The sequence below is a fragment of the Lonchura striata genome, chromosome 9 (genome assembly GCF_050655825.1).
Source record: "Lonchura striata isolate lonStrDom1 chromosome 9, ASM5065582v1, whole genome shotgun sequence".
Lineage (NCBI taxonomy): Eukaryota > Metazoa > Chordata > Aves > Passeriformes > Estrildidae > Lonchura > Lonchura striata.
Genome location: NC_140711.1, coordinates 19949081 through 19970264, shown reverse-complemented (window position 1 = coordinate 19970264; position 21184 = coordinate 19949081). Strand labels below are relative to the sequence as shown.

General features: G+C 45.4%; 1 protein-coding gene across 2 annotated transcripts in view; it reads right to left on the bottom strand.

The window, feature by feature from the left end:
• Window positions 1-300: 300 nt before the first annotated feature.
• The window catches only part of MB21D2 (Mab-21 domain containing 2), a 61293-nt gene continuing 40409 nt past the window's right edge, over window positions 301-21184 (bottom strand). The window contains exons 1-2 of one of the 2 annotated variants that reach the window (XM_085587788.1): window positions 18968-19796; window positions 301-3957 (exon numbers count right to left, since the gene is read on the bottom strand). In XM_085587788.1, the coding sequence (XP_085443914.1) occupies window positions 2693-3955 (1263 nt within the window). In that variant the 5' untranslated portion in view covers window positions 3956-3957; window positions 18968-19796 and the 3' untranslated portion in view covers window positions 301-2692. Of the gene's footprint in view, window positions 3958-18967; window positions 19797-21184 lie in introns of those variants that run through there. The other variant, XM_021536859.4, reaches the window with a different exon arrangement.

Here is a 21184-nt window from a genome sequence, read left to right as displayed (position 1 = left end):
AGGAAGAAAATAGTTTTTTTTATTCTCTAATACACAAACCACTTGTCACCTCTGGGCTGGCAGCTTGCTTCATTAACTTAACTATAGTATGTGGGGAGGAGCAAATACTAAGCAGACACAAACCTACTGCAGATTAGGATTCTGTCTCCTGGGAAGACAGGTGATCCAGGCAGAGCATATAACATTCTCATAAACCTACCTGGAAAACTGCTTTTCAGTCCAGTAAAAAATCAAGCCTCCATTCCCCCACAAAAAAACCCCAAAAAACCAACACACAGAATGCAGGAAGAACAAGGTGGATACTTTTCAAAATGTTTTTTTAATTAAAACCAAAAAAAGGAGCACACACCAGAGCTTGACATGGGCTAGTCAAACTGCTGGTCACCAGGAGGTTGAACTGGCATGAGGAAGGCTGTGTTTCTGCATATCTCAGGAGCACTGGCACAGACAATGGGTCTCCTGGGAGAGTACTCTGCCTGCCAGGCTACTGCTGCTTTGTGCTGAGCAGATTTCTCATGTGGTGATGGTAAACTTCATCCTGCAGCCCAGACTCTTCTTTCAACAAGCAGAAGTCTCAGAGACTGGGGAAGAAACCATTTCAAAAAATCTGCATTTTCCACGCAGTTCTGGAGAGGATTCCCCGTTGTTTCTCCTGCCTCCCCCAGGCAGGTTTCACAGGTTTACATGGAAACTCATCTTTGGCAATAGCCACACGGGCAGGACCCAGCTCTGCTTCTGCTGAAGTCAATCCATGTCCTTTCCCAGACCAAACTGCAGCTGCACTGGGGCTCATGATCAAGAGCCAATTGTGCTTTAATGTTTAATCCTCATCCACTCCATCAGGCCAGCAACTTCTGAGAGCTTCTTGTAAGTGTGTACCAGTAAATTCAGGTAAATGTGAACATCTTGGCTATAGCAATGGGGTGAAGTTTTCAATTATGCCCAAGAGATGGAGGAGCTAAAGTTTTAAGACATGACTTGGGCACTAGATCAGGTATTGAAACCTCCCTGCCATCTAATAAAGCAGTTGCCAAAGCTGTTGGTGTGCTGCTCCACCAGCCTGGTTTCTTTACCACAAAGGCTGGACTGAAAAAGTGACACATTTTTCATACACAATTTTTATCAGTTAGAATTTACTAGATATGCACCTCATTTGTCTGTCAAATATTTTAAAAATACTTCAACCTGCTCTAATAATCACATTTTAACACATGCATCAAGTTTGGATCAGAACAGCGTCTCTGGGATAATCAGTAAGCCCAAATTGCTGATTTAAGGCCTAAATATCAGTCACTGGCCAGCCAGCCACAATAAGTCACTCTATCCTTGAACTCTTGGAATTATTTTTGGCTCAGACTAACCCTTGTTACCATACATCTTACCCTACACACAGAAGAAAAGTGTATCTGTTTTTCAAGGCTACTTTTGCACCACAAGTTTACATACAAACACAACTTTTGCAAACATGAGACCAGAGTAAGATCTCCCATGTCCCAGGGTGAGTCAGAAAGTTCTCAGGAGTCCAGGGAATGGTAACTGCCAGAAAGGATCAGGCCTAATACATGCATTAGAGAAGCAAGGTAGCTCCTTTGCTGGAGGTCTGGCTGATTCATTTTGCACATACCACTGCTTTAGCATTACATCCTTATCTAATGGTAAACCTGTTTCAACAACATGCAATACATATTAATGCAATATGCACTGCAACACACAATACGCATCCAAAGAAATATGCCAATGCAAAACTCTGACTGCTCACACATAGCCGGGCTAACAAGGAAGTCTTTTACAAAAGACAATCAAGAAATCACCTGAAACCATGAGACCGGAGGGGTCCCAAGCAATCAGCAATATTGAGACCTAAACAGATGCTAATTCATGAAAAAAACACAAACAGTGGGACTGAGGTAATGGCAGAGATTTCATTAGTGCAATTACATTTAAAATGGTATGTTCTTTAATAGAATTTAAATAAGGCTTTGAATAATTACACACACTAAAACTAACATTCCATAACCTTATTCCGCATGGAAAAGCAGCAGAAACAACCCTCTGGACTGTACAAGGTCCAATTAATCAACAATTACATTCAAAAAGTAGATCAAAACAGAAACAACTCTTTCCCCAAAAAGCTTCATCATCATCTCTAAAGTCAGCTTTCTCCCCTATATCAGAAATATGAAGAACAGATGAACTGGGCTTCAGCCCAGTAGATTTGGCCTCATCAGATTACCAGCAGTGCTTTCCAACCCAGCCTCTCCTCATTTCTTTAGGGTGATGGAAGCTCATGGAAAAAGAAGTGAATTTCTGAAGCAACAGAAGGTGAGTTGTCCTTTCTCCCAGCCCAACAATGTACATAAATTATGGAAGCTTGGAAAAAAACCCTACATTACACTGTGGCTTGTGTTTACGATGCATGTCCTCCTTTAGAAACTACTCACAGACAATGGGGCAGAGTGGGTAAAAAAAAAAAAAAAAAGCAGCATATGAAATAGTAATATAGTGTTCCAAAATCTGCATTGTCCTGCAGATTTATAATTTGTTCAGATTGTTCTCACCAGATCCAATCTATGCTGGATATGTAGAAACCAAGAGACTAAGTCATCAAGGAAAACCAAATTAAAAAACCTGCACACTGCAAGAGTTTTAAAAAACAAAACAAATAAAAATCCCAAGAAACACTGACGAGAGCTCAGAAAAATTTATCATCAATTCTGAAGTGGGGCCTTGTGACATCATCTGGATTAATGAAGACAGAGATGGACTTTCCGGGGTTCTCAGTCACTAGCTGCTGCAACTTTTTGGCTAACCGGTCATCAGGCTGGTTGGGGTCCCCTCCATCGGACTGCGGGGAGGGGATGCTGGTGGTGCTGCCCCGCCGCTGCAGCTCCAGGGTGAGCCTGTTGGCTGCCTTGACGTGTTCGATGGCAGTTCGGAGGTGCTCGGCGGGGTCGGAGCGCACCGAGGACAGCTTCCGCGCGTGGAGCATGACCGTGTCTTCCGAGAGGTGCTCCAGCATGTTGCACTGCGGGATGAAGTAGTTAGGGCACATCTTGTTGACCAAGCAGTGCTGGAGATCATCAATGAGACCCAGGAGGAAATGGGCGGCGTAATCCTCCTGGGCCAGGTAGCTGGCTGGCAGCCTGTCACAAGCCCACAGCATCATGCTCCGCAGGTGATATGGACTAATGGCTTTGGGGCGGGACAGCAGTTTGATGATGATGGCTTTGCAGGCCTGGTAGGCTTGCATGAGGCTGCTGGAGATGCACTTTTTCAGCTGCACTTCACTCCTGGCAAACGACAGCCTCCATTCATTGTCCTTTTTCCCCTTGTAGGAACATGCAGGCACTAAGTAAAACCCACTTATGACTTCCTCCTCCGTGATCTTCCCATCCCAGAAGTGGTTCTCCATCAGCCAGCTCTGTGCCACAGCTGGCCAGCCTTTGAAGGACACCACAGGGACAATGTCATACAGCATGCGGCTGCTGCCCACTCCCAAAATAATGGATATGATAGTCCCGTTCTTTTCTACCTTCTCCACCTTTGGCATCCCTCGTTGGGGCTTTTTCTGGATCTCAGAGAGCACAATGCTAATGGATTCATAGAACCAGTCTGCAACTTTTGTTGGGGAGAAGAAGTAATTGGTAGCTCCATTGATATGGTCCACGATTGTGCAGCAGTCCTTCCACTTGCTGATGGTTCCTTCGTCGAACAGGCGCAGGCTGAGCCAGGAGTGGCACAGGGCCGAGTGGCGCATGTCCAGCGTCACTGGCTGGTTGCGGTCGTGCAGCTTCAGCGCGGGCACCAGCAGGGTGAAGTCCATGTCGTAGTCTGTGCCCCGGGCATAAACGTTCAGCTCATCGAGGTCAATGTCCACCACGCCTTCCCGCACGCCGCCGGACAGCAGCAGGTACTCGTTGGCTACAGGCAGCTTCTGGTCGAGTTTCTGAACCATGCCTGAAAAAGACAGAAAGAGAAGTCCTTTCAAAAGAGGCAAACAGATCCAGGATCTAACCAGGATTAGAACCCATTCCATGCCCAGCAGGGAAAATAGCAGTCAGAGGTATCTATAACTTTTGGTTTTGGTGGCAAAAACATACATCAGGCCCAACATTTGGACAACCTTTGGTCTCACCTGAATCAGGGCAAGGCCTTCCCTGCATTCCTGGAATGTGTGAAGTCCATCCTAAACATCACATTCCAAGCAATGGAAAAAACCAGCACCCTCTGGTGAAACACAGCAAAGCTACTTCCAGAACTAAATGTAACTCTTTAAACATGTACTAAACTAGTTTTTCACCATATTGACATTCGTTTCCAGAGTATCCAAATGTTTCACCAACACTCCATAGAGAGAAAAGAACATTAATTGACTCACTGTTCTTATTTTCTCTCTGGTGTAGAAAAAAGCTGGACCAGCATTAGGGAGTTGGTTTATTCATGAGTGAATGAATAGCTACAAATGTTAGTTCAAGCAGGTCTGATTTTACAATCTGCTTTACATCTACTGATGAACAAGACAACATGAACAAAAGAAATGCATCCTTCTCTTATGGGTGAATGAAGCAGGTTAAATGATCAGGTAATTAGAGAAGCCAGCCCTGAAATTGTCTCTTCAAGCTGCAATGACATAAAATATCTATCAGCTCCCTAGAACACAGACAGATTTTTACTTTCAGCACCAAAACCAGACACGACATTCACTCTGCAGTGCCCATACCATTTGTACAAAGCCAGCTTTTCACTGGGAATTCTATAAATACACCCCACTGTACTGTGTCCATAGAACATGAACAGCAGACTGGGAAGAGACTCTACACGGAAGCTGAGATATTAGCACCTCATTCAGTGTTCAAATTAGGCTTAAAATCGAGCTGTGCACTTCAATTGCTCTGCAGTCCTGCTCCTGCTTTCTGGGCTGTTTCACTGCTGGTGCTCCTCTTGTGGTTAAATGGTTTTTGTTACTTCCAAACCTCAATTCAGCTACCACACCTCAGCCATGATGGAACAAAGGCCAGTGGTTCTGAACGGAGATGCTGAAGCTGTTATAAGCACTGCAAAAGGGATAGATTTTATTCCTTACAAGTACAAACGCACTAGTTTCTGCTGGCATGCATTCCTGACTGCAAGGAGTCAGGAATATTCTGAAAGGCAATATGGTTTGTTTACATCAAGCATGGTCAAATGGACAACTTCCATTAAATGGAAGCTAGTCTTAGAAAGACAGCAGGGGGAATAACTAGCCAGAGGCATAACAGAGTGAACCAGAAAGCTGCCAGTCACTCTGTCAGCCCAGAAATCACAGGCAGACACATCAGGAATGTGAAACACAAATGATCAGCACTACAGTCTGAGTACCCATCCTGTCACAGTCCCAGTGACTGCAGAGCCTTTCCTGAGGTAATGCATCCTTGCAGGATCACAGACACCCTAGCAGAGAGCAGCAGCAGCAGCCCAAGGCACTGAGGGCTGCACCAGGCTGAGTGGCACTGCTGAGCTTTCAGAGAGACTCACCTGTCCTTTCCTGCACGCTAGGACAGCAACAAGGAAACACTACCTGCATGCACATAGGTAAGCCATGACCAGAGCAAAATCTAAAGCTCTGTGGACACTGATTCCTTGGGAAAACCAAGAAGATTGTAGGAAGAGGTCTCTGTGTGAAGCAGAATGTATCTTGGGGCAATGTTCAGTGTACCTGAAACCTCCCATGTGAAATTCCTTGTTAAATACACTTTACCTGTTTCATTCCTTCCAAGAGCACTGGACCCAGTCCATTTTTCTGTACTGAGCTGGGATGAATTTCCTGCCATGCAGGCAAGGACTTAAACCCTCCTATTTCATGCAGCTCTAAGGGCTGTAATAGAGGGAAATAGCTCTAAAAGAGTGCTAAGAAACTCTTCCTGCTAAATCCTGAGCTAATCCCATTCTGCGATCTTGCCACATGCTGCCCTGTTCATCCTCAAAGGGTAATAAGTAAGAAAAGCTTCTGTCAACCTCAAAAACATTTTCTGAGGCTTAGACACACAGTGAGCTATGTTACCCTGATCTGTGGAGCAGCAGAGTCTTGCACAGGCTTCTCTATCCCAGAGGCCAAATAACTAGCAGTCTCTCTTTGGCTGTACCCAGAAGGGGTTTTTTAATGGGCACCTAAATGACTTCTGCAGACACTACTGACACACTGCCTCTGAACCCTGTCCCTGAAGCAGTGCAAGCAGCCTTAGTGCTTTACACCTCTGTTAGAAGTTGAGTCCAATACCCATAATACCCATGAAGTAGAGTCTGGATCAATCACACCTTAGGGACAAGGAGCAATTTCTCCCCCCCCCCAAAGATTAATGTACTACTGGCCCTTACTGTGGGGAAGCACAGCTATTCATGGTACGAAGGGTTCTGATGGCCCATCCTGCCTCTACACTCAGCCAAAATTTCCCCTCAGGACAGTGGTCTGCCATGCAGATCTGCAGATGTTCCTGAAATAGGCAGACAAAATGTAATTATCCTACAGAAAAAAATGTTCATATGTATAGGATTAAATAAGGGATGCATTTTTCTAAATATTTTTAAACTTAAAGAATGAAAAATGCTCTGCAGTGGGCCCTTTGCGCCAGAACTTCTATCCCAGAGTTTTCAACTAAAAAAGAAAATCTGGATTTTTCCAAAGAGATTCCCCACTACAAAATCTGCTGTTGGATGACTTGCTCTCCTTTGTCCTTAGATGGCAGCAACAGAGTTGATAGTCTAACCCCATTCAACCAGCAGCAAGTGGGACTCAAGCCCTGCCTTCTGTACACTGTCAATGACTCACTTGATTTTCCCTCTCCAGAACTGTAGACCTACCAGCAGAAGAGAAATACTGAAAAATAGTAAGGAAATGGTTACAGGAAATGATCTAATATATCATCAATATCTCTCTACCTGGCTGGCTGCAGTTTAAACTCAAACCCTTGAGCTCTGCTTGGCACAGCATTTCCCCTTCAAGTCCTGAACCAGCAACATCTGCAGCTCTGCCACAGAACAAGAGAAGGAATTTTTGCTAAATGATCGCAGCAGCACTGCTGATCCAACCGAAGTGGTGGGGGAGTTGAGATAAAGTCCCCTTGAGGAAAGTATATTTAGAATAGGCATAGAATGTTCTATAAATAGCTGAGCTGGCCAAATTCAGGATTACCTAAGTCTTTAGGGGTTTGCAGTGTCTTCAAACTGCCCCCCTTGCTCACAAATCTATTTAAAATGTGAAGGGATTCAAGGAATCCCATTAGCCAACTCTGTGTGCCACACACTGTGTGTCACAAAGCTTTCACCCCAAGCTTCCACAGCCCATGAATGTACAACAGAAATAAGCACTCCAGTTCAGCAAGCATGTAAGTGCAAATACAAATAAAAATACCAAGACTGGTACTCAACCCAAGTACTTAATAGCATCAGTGGGCAATTTGAGCTCTGTTCTTTTCATCTCAGTCCCAGGACCACCTGGGTGGAGAGGCAATAGGGGTTACAGAAAAACTAATTAAATTTATAGAGGATCTGTGGAGTTGTCTGTAAAGACCAAACTAGAATTTGTAGGGTCAAACACACAAAACAAATTTTAGCTGAAGGACCATCTCTCATGGTATTAAAGTAGGTTCACTGATATATTAGAAGTCTCTTGCTGATACCAGGCAAAACACATAATTTGCAGTAGTACCTTTTGTGACACTGAAAAGGTTGTTTGGCAAAGCTAAGTGAGAGACTGGTGTACCATTGCCACTTCTTTCTAAAGGAGTTCTGTTTTTCTAGACACGTAACTAATTTAAGATCTTCCCAAGCTATTAAATTCGGCATTCTAACACATGAGTATGCCTGCAAGCATGAGAAAGGCAAGGATTGTAAGAATCAGGAGCACCACCTGTAGGCCAGGCTTGCTAGTTGATTTACTAAACATGAATTCAGAGGAACACAAGTGAGCAAGTGAGTTCTACCCACTGTCATTCCTTTGTTGTTTCTTCAGTGTCAGGGAAAAAAAAGTATTTATTTCTACTTCAAGGACTAAGATACAAATAGAATAAAAACAGAGAAAAGAGATTTTACATTATATAATACCTACATTTGGGACACATCCTTGAATGAACTGTGACTCTGATGCAGATGACACAGAGACTATTCTTCCCATTAAAAACAAAACAAAACAAACAAAAAAACCCCACACAATGCAAAGATTACAGAATTTAAGATTATCAGATTTCATGACTATTGCAGTGTGTGCTGGGATCCACTACTATTTCATGACTAGCTTTGTGTAAATAAGGAGGAACACACAAATTTGTCTTTGAAGAAACTGATCACAAGAAAAATACTACATAACAACTTATTTCTACCATGTGCATTTCCTAATTCTGGGTTCCTTCTTAAAGTCTTTCTTCCTGGCACTTTAGATGTGCAACCATTGCCACCAAAAGGAAACATGGCAAAACAAGATGCTGTTCTGTTAGTCTGACTTGTTCTCATCAATCTGAATGGGGTGATGGTCCAGGCAGTGACTGAATCCAGGGAGGCTTCTCCTACATGGGAAATAGAGAGAGGTCAAAGGAGCAGTGGGGGGCTCAGAAAGGTTCCACAGAGGAGACTCAGCAGAACCTTGCACACAGAAGAAGCCTGTCACAGGAATTCTGAGAGCCAAGCTAGACCCAGGCACCAACTGGTGTATGCCCCCATCGAGTTCCCTGGCAGCCTAATACAGAAGGGATTTTTCTTATATATGTGATCTGTTCTATAGGGGAAGCTAAGGACCACTCACATATCCCACTGTCTCCCTCTTTTCTACTGCTGCATAAACCTTCCACAGGACCCAGCATGCATAGTCAAGGCTCTTGATTTTCCCTCACAGGTTCACCCTTTTTGATGCATAACCTCGAGAATGCCTTTTTTCTTCCATATGAAATCATTACCATTCTGCAAATCCCAAGGCCTAAGGAAGTCTGACCTCCTGGATGATCAGACAAAGGCTGCTGAAATGAAAGATTTCTGCAGAGGTCTCCCAGCTATGCCTGAGCAGTGTGTGCTGAATTTCAGAGGCTTCTTTAAGACAGGATGAGAGGCCACTCTGATGCATCTGGACTACGCAGATTCTTCTGTTTCCCTTGGTAATTGCAATTCTATTTATGAGCAGCACAAGTTTTTGTTATGCAGGAGAACTGGAAGAGTCAGCTCTTTAGGGGAGTCTTTAGTTACAAAGCACATTTTGAGAGGACTGTTGGCGGAAGCAGGCAGGGGGTGGGAAAAGAGTGGGGAGACTGAACCATGTGATACCAGTTTAGTGAAATATGGGATGCAAGGGAAGGAAGCTGCTCCTTGCAGACTGATACACCAGCGTCCTACTGATTCTGCTCCTTTTAGAAATCTTGTGACATGGTGACAGAACACACTGCAGGACGACAGCACCCCCTCGTAGACGAAATCAGCTTCTTCCTCCAAAGTCTTCTTTAAAAACAATATTAAAAGAAGTGTCCCATTTTTTTTCCATTTTTCATGTGTCCTGGTGGAAGCCACCCACCTTGCTGAAATCCTGTCTGGCAATGGAAAGGGGTGTTTCATGGTGCAAGCAGGGAAAAAAAAAAAAAAAAGGCAAGAAAGAGCCCATATTCAAAGGGTGAGCCTGTACAGTGAAGAGTGGTGCTGTCACAAACATCTAAATCCACTCTGGCACCAAAACCAGCAGCAGTGTTTCTGTAGTGATCTGCTTGGCTAAACCAGTCAGGGTTCAGAGACCACAACAGCAGGACCAGACTGCTCCCAGAGCTGGAACCAGCATTTTCAGAGGAGCCCCTGCATTGCTGTGCACCTCTGCTCTGGGCAGCAAGAGTTTGAGAGTCAGTTCCAAACTCATGCTGGGTTTCCAGCGTGCCAGTCTGCTTATTCAAGAGTCTTATCTCCAGAGTCATATCAGCCAAACTAAGATAGGAGTGATGAAAGGTGAAAGCCTATATGGAATATGAAGTGCAAGTCAAAGAGGTGCTCTAGGGTCTGAAAAATGTGGGTAATGAAGTCTGAGAGCAGCTGGGAAGCAAAACAAAAGGAACAGGGGATAGCTATAAGAGGGGATAGCTATAAGAACAACTTGCTGCTACACCCCAGTTAACATTGCACACTGTGTCCATATTTTCAAACGTGCATAAGACATGAAATTCCCTTTGGAAATGGCACAAGATACCATCTCTCCTGGAACTGCAATGCCAGAGACAAAATATGCCAGGGGACAGATTGTTTTAACAGTTCCACCCTCTGGGACTGAGAGTGCACATTTGGCAAGGGCTACGAGGGTCTAGATGGGCCATTTCTGCTCACACCCCTACAGAGCACTGCTAAATATTCAGCAAGATGTTACCCTCGGGGAGACTCACCAGGATTCCTCTCTTGGATCTGATTACAAGGTAACAGTAGTGGGCACAAACCAGGTTGAGCATCTTGAGTACAAACACACAGCTTGCAGGAGAGGCTGTTCTGCCCTTGTTTTTCCTAGTTCCTTCCCTGTTACTGAGACCCTCACAAGAGCACAACAAACTCAGAGTGGTAAATAACATGTCTTGGCTCGGGCAACTGCTGCTGAGGGCTTTCAGAAGAGTATTAAGAACAAGGAAAGTACAGCATAATAATTTTCCCTCTGCAATCTCCAAGCATTCTCTGACTTTGCTATTTCCCAAACCAGAGGCAGTATTTGAAGCTTTGTTTGTAATAGCACTGACAGACTTATCTGCCTGGAACGTCTCTCATTGCTTTGTAAATCAGTTATATTTTTGTTATAGTCAGTGCCTTGCAGCACCGTGTTTCACAAAACACATCAAAAGGACTTCCTTTTGCCAGCTTGCTAGGAAATTAAGAAAATCACCTAACCATGGGACCTTCCATAGATCACTGAAGATCTTACACAGCTTCATCAGTCATCTTTCTTCCACATTGAAAAGGACAACTTATTTAAACTTTGTTTAGCAGACTGTCCTGATCTGCAATTGTGGCGGCCCTGGTACGGCTGCACTCCAGTGAAATGAGATGGCCAACACTGCATGACACATGAAAAGGTGACTGCTGGGGAAATGCCTTCACAGTACTCAGAGAAATACCTCAGCAGCCTTGCTTGCTAAATAAGCCTCACTTCTCTGCAGGTTTGCTCAGTGTAATGGAGTCTTCCTCCCCAAAATTTAATTTCACCTTCACGATGTTCCCCTTGTAAAAGCCAACACCAATCCCATCACGTCACAACGGGTGCTGCTGACACCACAAAAGGACTGTGGAAGTAGGACAGGGTAAGCTTTGGGAGACTGCACAGGGGAACAAAGTCCCCAGCCTCCCTCAGGCTCTCATCCCAATCTGAAGAGTCAGCGCCAGGTGCCTCTCACAGAAAACACGTGGCAGCTCTCCACTGATGAGCAAAGCCATTCCCTTCCAGACCTGGGAACACATTCTCCTCTCACTCCAATCAGCACAGGGCACAAGTACATATCAGACAGAACTCGACTCCAAGGTTGAAAAAACATTTTGGGCTCTTCTGGGATGGTTTTGCGTTCTCAATTACTGCCTGGTACCTTTCTCCCATCCTGAAAAGGCTAAGTTGCCACACCACTTTATGTTCTGGTGCCACTGGGTTATGCACAGAGAAATGCCACCACAACTTCACATGCTCTAAATAACGTAAGAGCCTCCACTGTAAATGCACTTTGAGCTGTTCTACCAAGACTCCTGCTTACAGCTATCCAACACACCAGAAATTCTCACCCCAGCTGCTAAATTACCAGCTTGCTTTCTTTTCCTTTAGTAGTTGTTTTCTACAAAGATAAGTCACAGCCAAGGCAAATCACAGCACCATTCCTTATGAGCTGGGCCTGAGCTAACACTGCTTATCCTCAGGGCCTGCCTTTTCCATAATAACAGCTCTACCTTGCAGAGCAGCAGGAGATTTGTCCTTGACAACAATTCTTCAATAAATCATCCAGAAAAGCTAACCTAACATGTGGAGTACACGTGGTGACTAACAGCATCAGGGAGCTGACAAATAACCACAACTGTAATTCATGTCCTTTATTTTTCCTTAAACCTTGGCTCCTGGGGTCAATGACATGATCAGAATGGCATCCCTTTCAATAGCTTTCATTCTCTTAATCTACCAATAACAAAATCTATTTAGGTTTATACAATGGGACAGGTCAGAAAAGAGGGAATGAAGGATGATTCCAGGAAAGCAGCCAAGCACCAAAAGAGTGCTGGAAATCCTGAGTTCTCTGAGTACAGAAGGAAAGCAGGTGTCTTCAGAAGCCTTTTTGAGGCATGAAGTAGAGAAAATTACATGACCAGAATCTTCTCTCTGAACCTTAGAATTCACTGGACTCCATCTGCACAGACCTGATCTGGCCCCTTTGACAAATCTGGTATCCAAACACTGGGGGAAGACAAGACAGATAGGCCAAATATGGCTGAGACAACCAATGCCAGAAGCACAATATAATTTTTCTCTGTCCTTGCACATGAGCATGGATTGGACTAGTGAGATGAGGCAGGGAATGCAGATCCTTGTCAGAGAGTGCTGGAATCAAAAAGGCTTAAACAATACAGCTGTGTCTGAGCTCCTGAAGCTAAGAGCAAACTTTCCTGCAGCATTACCCAACTTCCCACCCACCACTGAGAACATGGCCAAAGCCATGCGGGGCTGGATCAAGTCACCCATAGGAGATGCTTTTGCCAAAGCCCCATATGCAGCATCAGCTGTACATATGCTGGCTGGATTTCACATTCATGCAAAATTCCTCTTCATCCACATCACCACAAGAAGTTGATACAGGCCAAATTTGTTGTTAGCAGAAAACAGAACAGCTCTCCTGAGGTGAATGGAAACGTCAAGAGCATTTCTCCTCACTTTCCATGGGAGACAGGCAGAGGAAAACCTAAGCACTCCAAGCTTGCCTGTCCATGTCTCATTGTTCCTGTCACCTTGCTCCAGCTTCATCTTGCAGAGGTCGTATGTGACAGCACACAAAAGCCAGCAGAAGTTTCTAACCAAAATCTCAGATTTTACAGCCTTTTTTTTTTTTTTTTTTTTTGTAGGTAAGCACTGTCATCTGTCAAAGATCACAGCAGGAAACACTGTGTGGATTCAATCTCCATCAAGCACCAAACCCACAGCCCCAGCAGCTGTCAAGGATCTCTTATCCCTGCAGCACAGGCAGTGGCCAGGAAGCATGGAACTGAATAATTAGAGTAAAAGAGAAAGGGAAGAGCAGTAGGGTAGAACCTGGACCACCTTGTGTGAAGGTGTGCAGTAAAATGCCACTGTCATTTTGGCACAGGACAGCAAAGGTGAAATGCAGCCACCAACATTAAGAAGTCACATTGCCAGGTGGACCTGAAAGATGCAGGTATTGCAGCTGCCCTCCCTCCAGTGTGAGGTGTATATGGTGGAGCTGGCAGTGCTCACTGGACAATGCCCTGAAAGCATCTGCAGTGAGATGAGGGCTGTATTTTTGGAGTAATTCTCTGTTACCTGGAGCAGGGTTTGAAATGCTCTTTGCACAGAACTCCTATCCCATTTTACCCACTCTGCTCACTCAGAAGAAATTCCAAGAGAACAACCACATCTGTTGCAAAGCCTTTTTGTGCTCACCTGGAATGAAATAAAGCCTCACACACATATTTATTTAAAGAAAGGCCTGGTGATCTCTTGGCTCATCAGGATGAAAGTTACATTGCAAGGTGAAGGAGGAAGGAGAAAGCAAAATTGTTGCTGATCAACTATAAAATACGTGAATATGTTCCAGGAAGCTGTCTCCACCAATAGCCTAGTCCCAAAGCAATGTCTCATCTAAAAATCTAATGGAATAATGACATGAGCAAGATTTGGGTCCAGAAACTGTCGGAAATGTATGCAAAGGACTTCACAAAGTAGGACTTCAAAGTCTTCTTGTAACAGAAAGCTGATGACAATCAAAGCTCATTTTTCATATCTCATCTCATATCAGGGCTGCTTCACCTTCCTGACTCTGAAAGCTCAGGTGAGCAGAATCCCATTCACCAATGCCCTCATGTTTGAGGAAGCAGTGTCCCCAGCCCAAATATACGTGAAAAGACAAGCCATGAAATCACAACAATGTCTCCCCAGTTTCATTTTCCCCAGTCATTTTTGCAAGGTGGACAGAGGAAAGGCAACTACTGCTCAGAATCCAATAGAAATATAATTCAATAGAATAGAAAATTCAGTTAGCTCACTTAGCTTTCCCCTGAAAATGTGACAACTGGAAATGCTCTGTTTACACTCTATTTAACAGAGAACCTCATATAACTCCAGTAAAATGCCCTAAGGAAAAACCACAATATAATGGTAGAATTTGCCTACCTGCATTTGGAGTTTCTTTCAAAAATTAAAGTACCTTCTTTATTGTCTTATACAGTGGTAATCTGGAATTTTAATCCTACAAGTTCCCTTTTACATACAATCATGAAAAATGCTAAAAACCTTTGCTCATAAAGAATCCATGCTCAGAAGAGGCAGGTACATGTAGAATATAGATCATTCAAATGGATTCAGTAATTAGAAACCTCACCTATATTTTATAGATGTTGCTGTGAAAATACTTCATAAAATTTCCCTGTGGTATATTCAGCTCCTGCAAGGCTTGCTATCCCTTGTATGGGAACACTTCCCAGCACAAAGAGATAGATATTGTTTGAATACAGTCCTGCTACACAGAAAGTAAAAAATAACACAGTGCTTGCTGGTTTCCCACTGACAGCTGGTCCCCACACTGTGATTAACAGACAAAGAAAGAAGATTACAGACTGCCTAAATTTGCTAACACAGTTTTCAGAATTAATTGCATGAGGTAGAATCAGGAATACGAGGGTGTGAGCTGGTCCTGTAACAAGGGTGCTTGTCCCTGAAGTCAGACAGAGCTGAAGTACAGCTCATATCCAGGAAATCGGAGCACAATCCTACTTGTTTGCTCCTGGCTGCACTTTAGGAAGGAGCTGGCAGAGGCAGAGACAGACAAATACTGGTTTGCAGCTGAAGCCAAGCATCACCAAAGCACAGATCACACCCTGAGCTGCGCTGCTGCCCTGGCTGTACTGTCCTACCTGTGCCCAGGGAGACCTGCCTTGGATGATGGGCTGGGCCAGGGTCTGAGGCCCCTGAACTCTCTATTCTTCTTGCCTCACAAACAACCCATGGGGAGGAGGAGTGTAAAAACACCTTTCAGATTTCCTTCCCAACTTCATGGGGTTTGGGGCACTTCCTAGTTAAGTTCAGGGATCAGCCAGCTCTTACCCACAGACACAGCCCAGAAGAAGGCAAAAGTATGTGTCTGGCAAACAGTGTCTGGCATCCTCTGCCTATACAGAGGGCACCACTAGGAGGACCCTGCAAATTTTTTGTTTCTAAGACAAAACACACTGCCCCAAATTATATTCTGAGTATTCAAAAATTAAGTAAGAAATATTGCACAGAACTTTGTGTTTGATGAAGAAGCAGCACTTTGTCCCTTCCCGGAGAGATGGCTCATGAAATCACAGTGCTGCTAAAACATCCCTGCTTTCCCAAGCTGAGGACATTCTACTTTGCTGCTGGTTCATTCAATCACCAAATTGAGTTTTAATTCTAAAAGGAATGAGGGATTTGTTTTTACAAAAAAAAAAAAAAAAAAAAAAAAAAAAAAAAAAAGTGTGTCTGCTGCTAAACAAAGATAGATACTGAGAGATAAAAGAAACAATGGGAAGGTTTCCACTAATTGATGAAAGGAGTGAGAGGGATTTGTCTTTACAAACAAACTGTAGGTGTGCTGATAAATAACGCCAGATATTGAGAGATGAAAGAAACAATGGGAAGAACCATAAATTCCATAGGAGTTCCACTGACTGACACAAGGAAAAGAAAAGGAGGGGATACATTAGAAAGCAGTCGGAGGTATTAGGCGTTCAGGGAAGTCTGTACCTCTGAAGCACCTCAGCCAATGGGGAAAGAGAGAGGGACATGCGGCCGGGAAATGAGGATAAAAAGGAGGCTGCGTTCCCCAAAAATTAGTGAGACCCCAGGGGAATGCCCCATGGCCTCTCCCTTTATTCGAATAAAGTTACAGTACTACTGCGTCTCCTTTTTGGACATAAACCTCTGGTGCTTGCAGATTAATCTTGCTGACAAATCTGACTTCAGGCTTTACTGGCAGTTCCACCGCCTTCCGGAGCAGGAGGCGGCACTCGGCCGTGCCGCGGCGCGCTCGCTGCCGGCGCCGGGGAACGCGGAGCCCGGGCGGCGGAGCGGCGCTCCCGGCCGGCGGCAGGGGGCGGGAGCGCACCGGGAGAGCCGCGGCACAGGGCACAGGGCACAGGGCACAGGGCACAGGGCACAGGGCACAGGGCACAGGGCACAGGGCACAGGGCACAGGGCTCAGGGCACAGGGCACAGGGCTCAGGGCACAGGGCACAGGGCACAGGGCACAGGGCACAGGGCAGAGGGCTCAGGGCACAGGGCACAGGGCACAGGGCACAGGGCACAGGGCTCAGGGCACAGGGCATAGGGCACAGGGCACAAGGCACAGGGCACAGGGCACAGGGCACAAGGCACAGGGCACAGGGCACAGGGCACAGGGCACAGGGCACAGGGCACAAGGCACAGGGCACAGGGCACAGGGCACAGGGCACAAGGCACAGGGCACAAGGCACAAGGCACAGGGCACAGGGCACAGGGCACAGGGCACAAGGCACAAGGCACAGGGCACAGGGCACAGGGCACAAGGCTCAGGGCACAGGGCACAGGGCACAGGGCTCAGGGCACAGGGCACAGGGCACAGGGCACAAGGCACAGGGCACAGGGCGCGGAGCCGCGCACACCCCACAGCCCTCCCCGCCTCCCCACGGGGCTCACCGGGCACAGCCCGCTCCGACACCGTCACAGCTCTGAGACCAGCGCCAGGCTACCAAACCCCGCTCGCTCCATCCCTTTCACCGCCTCCTCCGGCAGCAGTGTACGGGGTGGGAGCGAGATGCGGCTTTAAGAGGGGATAAGCCAGAAGATGGACACCAAACCTGTCTACAAATCCTATTTAATGCCAGATTTCCAGCTTGTGACGACTGAAGGAAAAGGCCAGCATTTTGTCTAAGCCATCTGTACACAGCTCCTTTTGTGCCGCTCTCTTTGAGTATTTATGCCACTTTGCACAGCAGCACAACGGAACAGGCAGCGAGCACCACGGCTTCAAAGGAGAGCAACTGCTGTTTATAGAAGCACTGTCAAGAATTTATTGCTAATGCATTGTGATAAGTTATGAAAAGAGAATGAATCATTGCTGGTAAATTTAGTTCAAAAATTAGATTTTCTATTTCTTCATCAAAAACCAAGTAAACTCTCAGCAAGCACAGAGCTGCCTAGGAGCAGTTCTTGTGTTCAGTGGAAGCAAGTAATTCAGTTTAAGGACAGAGCCCTCCAGAGAGTCAGATTAAAGGTGAAGTCAACATCTAACTAATCCATTTCCCTTATTTATTTTCCTCCTCAGAACATAGTGAATGCAAAAAAAAAAAGTAATCTAGCAGCATTCAAAATTAAATGCAAAGGGGATCATGTAGGAATACACATACACCCATGTATTGAAGAGCGGGGTTGGGATTTTGAAACTGTTTCAGGGCAATAAATAGAGAGTCTATCTGGAAATGGGGGACAAGCAGAAAGCATTAAGAAAAAAACCCAACAAAAACCGTTGTAAAGTCGTGTTTGCATGTTTTAATCCAGTGTATAAGATTTCTGAACAAAATAGATTTAAAATGCACCTAAATAGCAGAGACAAAGGAAGACAAAAACAGCTTCTTAGTCAAAGGAATTATTTCTATTTTGTTAGTGTAACTTCCAGAGATTTAAAATACAGACCCTCCTCTACGGGCAATCTGCTGCAGAAAAGGGAGGAGGTTACAGCATGATTCCACTTGTAGGACCAAGATTCATCAAACTGTTCATGTGTCAGCTGAGTTATGGGTTCGCAAAGGAACAAATTCAGAGTGGGAAGCGGGTGCATTTAATGTGTTTAATTAATTGAATGTGTGTGCTCTAACAGCTGTGAACATCAGGCAACACAGAACACATCTGGGATAAGGGGACATCAAAGGAACAAACCCAAGCACCCTTTGAGTCTACAGAAATAGCAAACTACCACCACAAGTGCTGTGCTGGTAACACTGCCACTGAGTGAACTACAGCATCGTGCCCAGCAAGAGCATCAGCTCTCAGGGGGGCTGGGTATCTCCTTCAGACACTTCTGAAGCTGCATTTAAATAGCTATTGTCACACCCACACTGTAGCTGTAGGCCAACAAAAACCTTAATGGAGGAGACAAACATGTATTTTTCTGCCCCAGAACACTCCCTAGCCTTTGAACACTGCTCAGACACTGCCATAGGAGACACTGCTGGGATACTCTCTTGCTGGCTCCAGACATGCATATCCAGAACCAACCTACCAGCAAGCCTATTTCAAGCTGTAGAATTTATTTCCAAGTATTGGACTGTGATGCAGGATGTCCTGTCATGTTCTTTCCCCCCTGCCCCCAACCCATATGCAGCCAGGAGTCTGAAAACAGGGAGGTGAGTGGTAATTCTAAAGCTTCATATCTATTTTCCCATTCCACTCCAGTTAAAAGGAAAGGGCCCAGCCCCAGCAGTTAGTGTGATGGACAGGGCATTTGTTGCAAGGGGCTGGGTGGAGGTCCAGTTTAAGGATCATGGGAGGAAATTCTCTCCTGTGGGGAAGTCAGTATGCAGGGACAACACAAGGGACACATCTGGAAAACAGCAGAGGAAGCAGAAAAAGTGAATGAAGTGGCAAAGAGAGCCCTCCTAGGGCCATAAAAGTTCCTGATTCCAAGAGGAATTCTTGTCAAATCTAATAGGATGTGGTCTGGTTTTAAAGCAAAATGGTGGCAGTTCAGAAAACACACACAGGTTTTAAGCATTGAACAGCAACACTCACCAGAGCTCCTTAACTTTGGTGCTCACTCTGCCAAGGATAGATGAGCTGGGCATGGAGCAGAGAGGAGCCAGAGACTCTGTAATTCAGAATCATGCTTTTGAAAGCCCCAAGTATTTCATCTCAGTGGCCTGAGACCAGAGCTTGTGTAACAGAAGAAACAAATGTGGAAACAAGTGAAGCAAAGACTGGTTACAGCAGGAGGAAATGCAGGAATTGGGCTTTGGGGGAGCCTGCCCTGCTAAAGAGCAATCGCTTGATTGCACGAAGGACGAATGCTGGGAGATGTCTGAGTCTCCTGCCTGCTTGAGATGCTCAGCACACAAACAGCCCTGGCTCAGTGAGCCCCAAACCACAGCTGCATTCCCCACACCAGTGGGTGAAGTGAGAGCAGCCCCTCTCACCTATTTCCTCTCCTGCTCAATTGAGCTGAGCTGAATGTGTGATCATCACGCAAACCTTGTATCCACTGCAAGCCAAAGCACTTTTCCTGCTTTTCCCCACAGGATCAGAGGCTGCTCTGCCAACCCTTATGTTCAAAACCTGGAACATGAACTTAGCCCATGGAAACATGGAAGGAACACGAGGTCCATTGCTTGTCCCCAAGCTAAAGCTGCCAGATTGCCTTCCTGACTTCCTTCCCCTGCTCAGAAACAAAGCTGGAATTCTCACAGCATCATGCACTGGCTCCAGAAGCTGGAGTTTTAATGACAGCATAAAATTTAACATCACACTTGATTAAAAAGAGAAACAAAAAATGATTCTGAGTTGGCACCACTGCAAGGCGCCCTGGTGGCATTTTGCCCCCTGCACTGGAAAATGCAGGGGCACGTCCAACCACAAGAACTTGCACAAACACAGCTCGGGTGTAAACCCCCCTGGCCCCTGACTGCTCAGGGCAGAGCTGGTGTGTGATGGTGACAGCCAGCCTCTCGGCCCTGGCACTGGCATGACACGCCAGCAGCCTCCAGGGTAACAGTAGAAGATATTTTTTACCTCTTCTCTATTGTTTCAAATGTGTGTCTCCACACAGCATCTCACTGTCTGCCCTTCAAGGTCACACACGCACACCATTGAGGCAAGGGCTGGGACAGAAAACCACACCACTGGCAGAATGGATGCTCTTTCCATTTTATGTCTCTTAAAAGCAGTTAACCTGAAGCAGAGAGAAAAGGGATCAATAAATGGAGGAGCTGCAATCTCGTTTGGGTATCTCAAGAGCCTGGCTTTTGGCTATTTTCAGCAAATTAGTGTGGGGCTCTTACACACTTATTTCTGCTCTCTGTGAGGTGAAAGCAGGACTGCTGCCAGCTCCCTGACTCACACAAACACAGGGGAGGAAACATAAAACAAGCTGCCGGCTTGCTCTTTCCCAGGGCTTAATCACACCCTTTGTAACTATTTGATGTGCCTGCTCCAGCACATCCAAAGCTGCAGCAGGAGAACAAGAAGGGCTGGGGCTGGGCTTCGACAGAATTGCTGCCAGCACCCCATCTCAAACTTCCCACTGAACTGAGAGAGGAAAATGGAAATCTGTCTACACTTCTGAGACAGTAGCTCTCAACAGTCGGTGCCAGCTGGGCAGAAATAACTGTTATGTTTTGTTACAAACCATTTTTGGCTAGGACATGCAAGAAGATCCATTCTTGTCCAGCACCTCCATCTACCAACCTAACAAATACCTACAGAGTTGTTCCTCCCTAAGTCTCCAAATCCTGAGCCACAGATAAGTATTTATACTGGATTCAAGTTCAGATACTCAGCAAAGTTGTGCTGGAGGTGCTTGAGAAATGCTCAGTATTTGTTATTTGGCCATATTGCCAATTCTTGTCTTCTTTTTCTGAAAATCCAAGTTTCTGGAGTCCTAAGGCAGGGCAAAAATCTCAGCTTAAATTTATGAAAAGAAATTAGCAACTCCTATCCATCACAGCTGCAAATAACCAAAAATACCCTGAAGGAGATGAGTCCCACTTAAAAGTAGAAGAAAACAAAACAGAAATAAAAATACACCAAGAGCATTTAATTTTAGAGTCCAATTCAGCTTCTAAAGTTTCACAAACCAGCTCACTGCTATTCCCTCTAAGCTTTCATTTGGATGGCTGGCATCAACTCTCTCTACAAATTTATTGAGTAAGAAAATGGCAAAATGAAACCCACTGGGTCTCATATAGGAAGGGAGATAGAGAGATGGCCCTGAGGAAAGGGACAGAGGCATCCCAT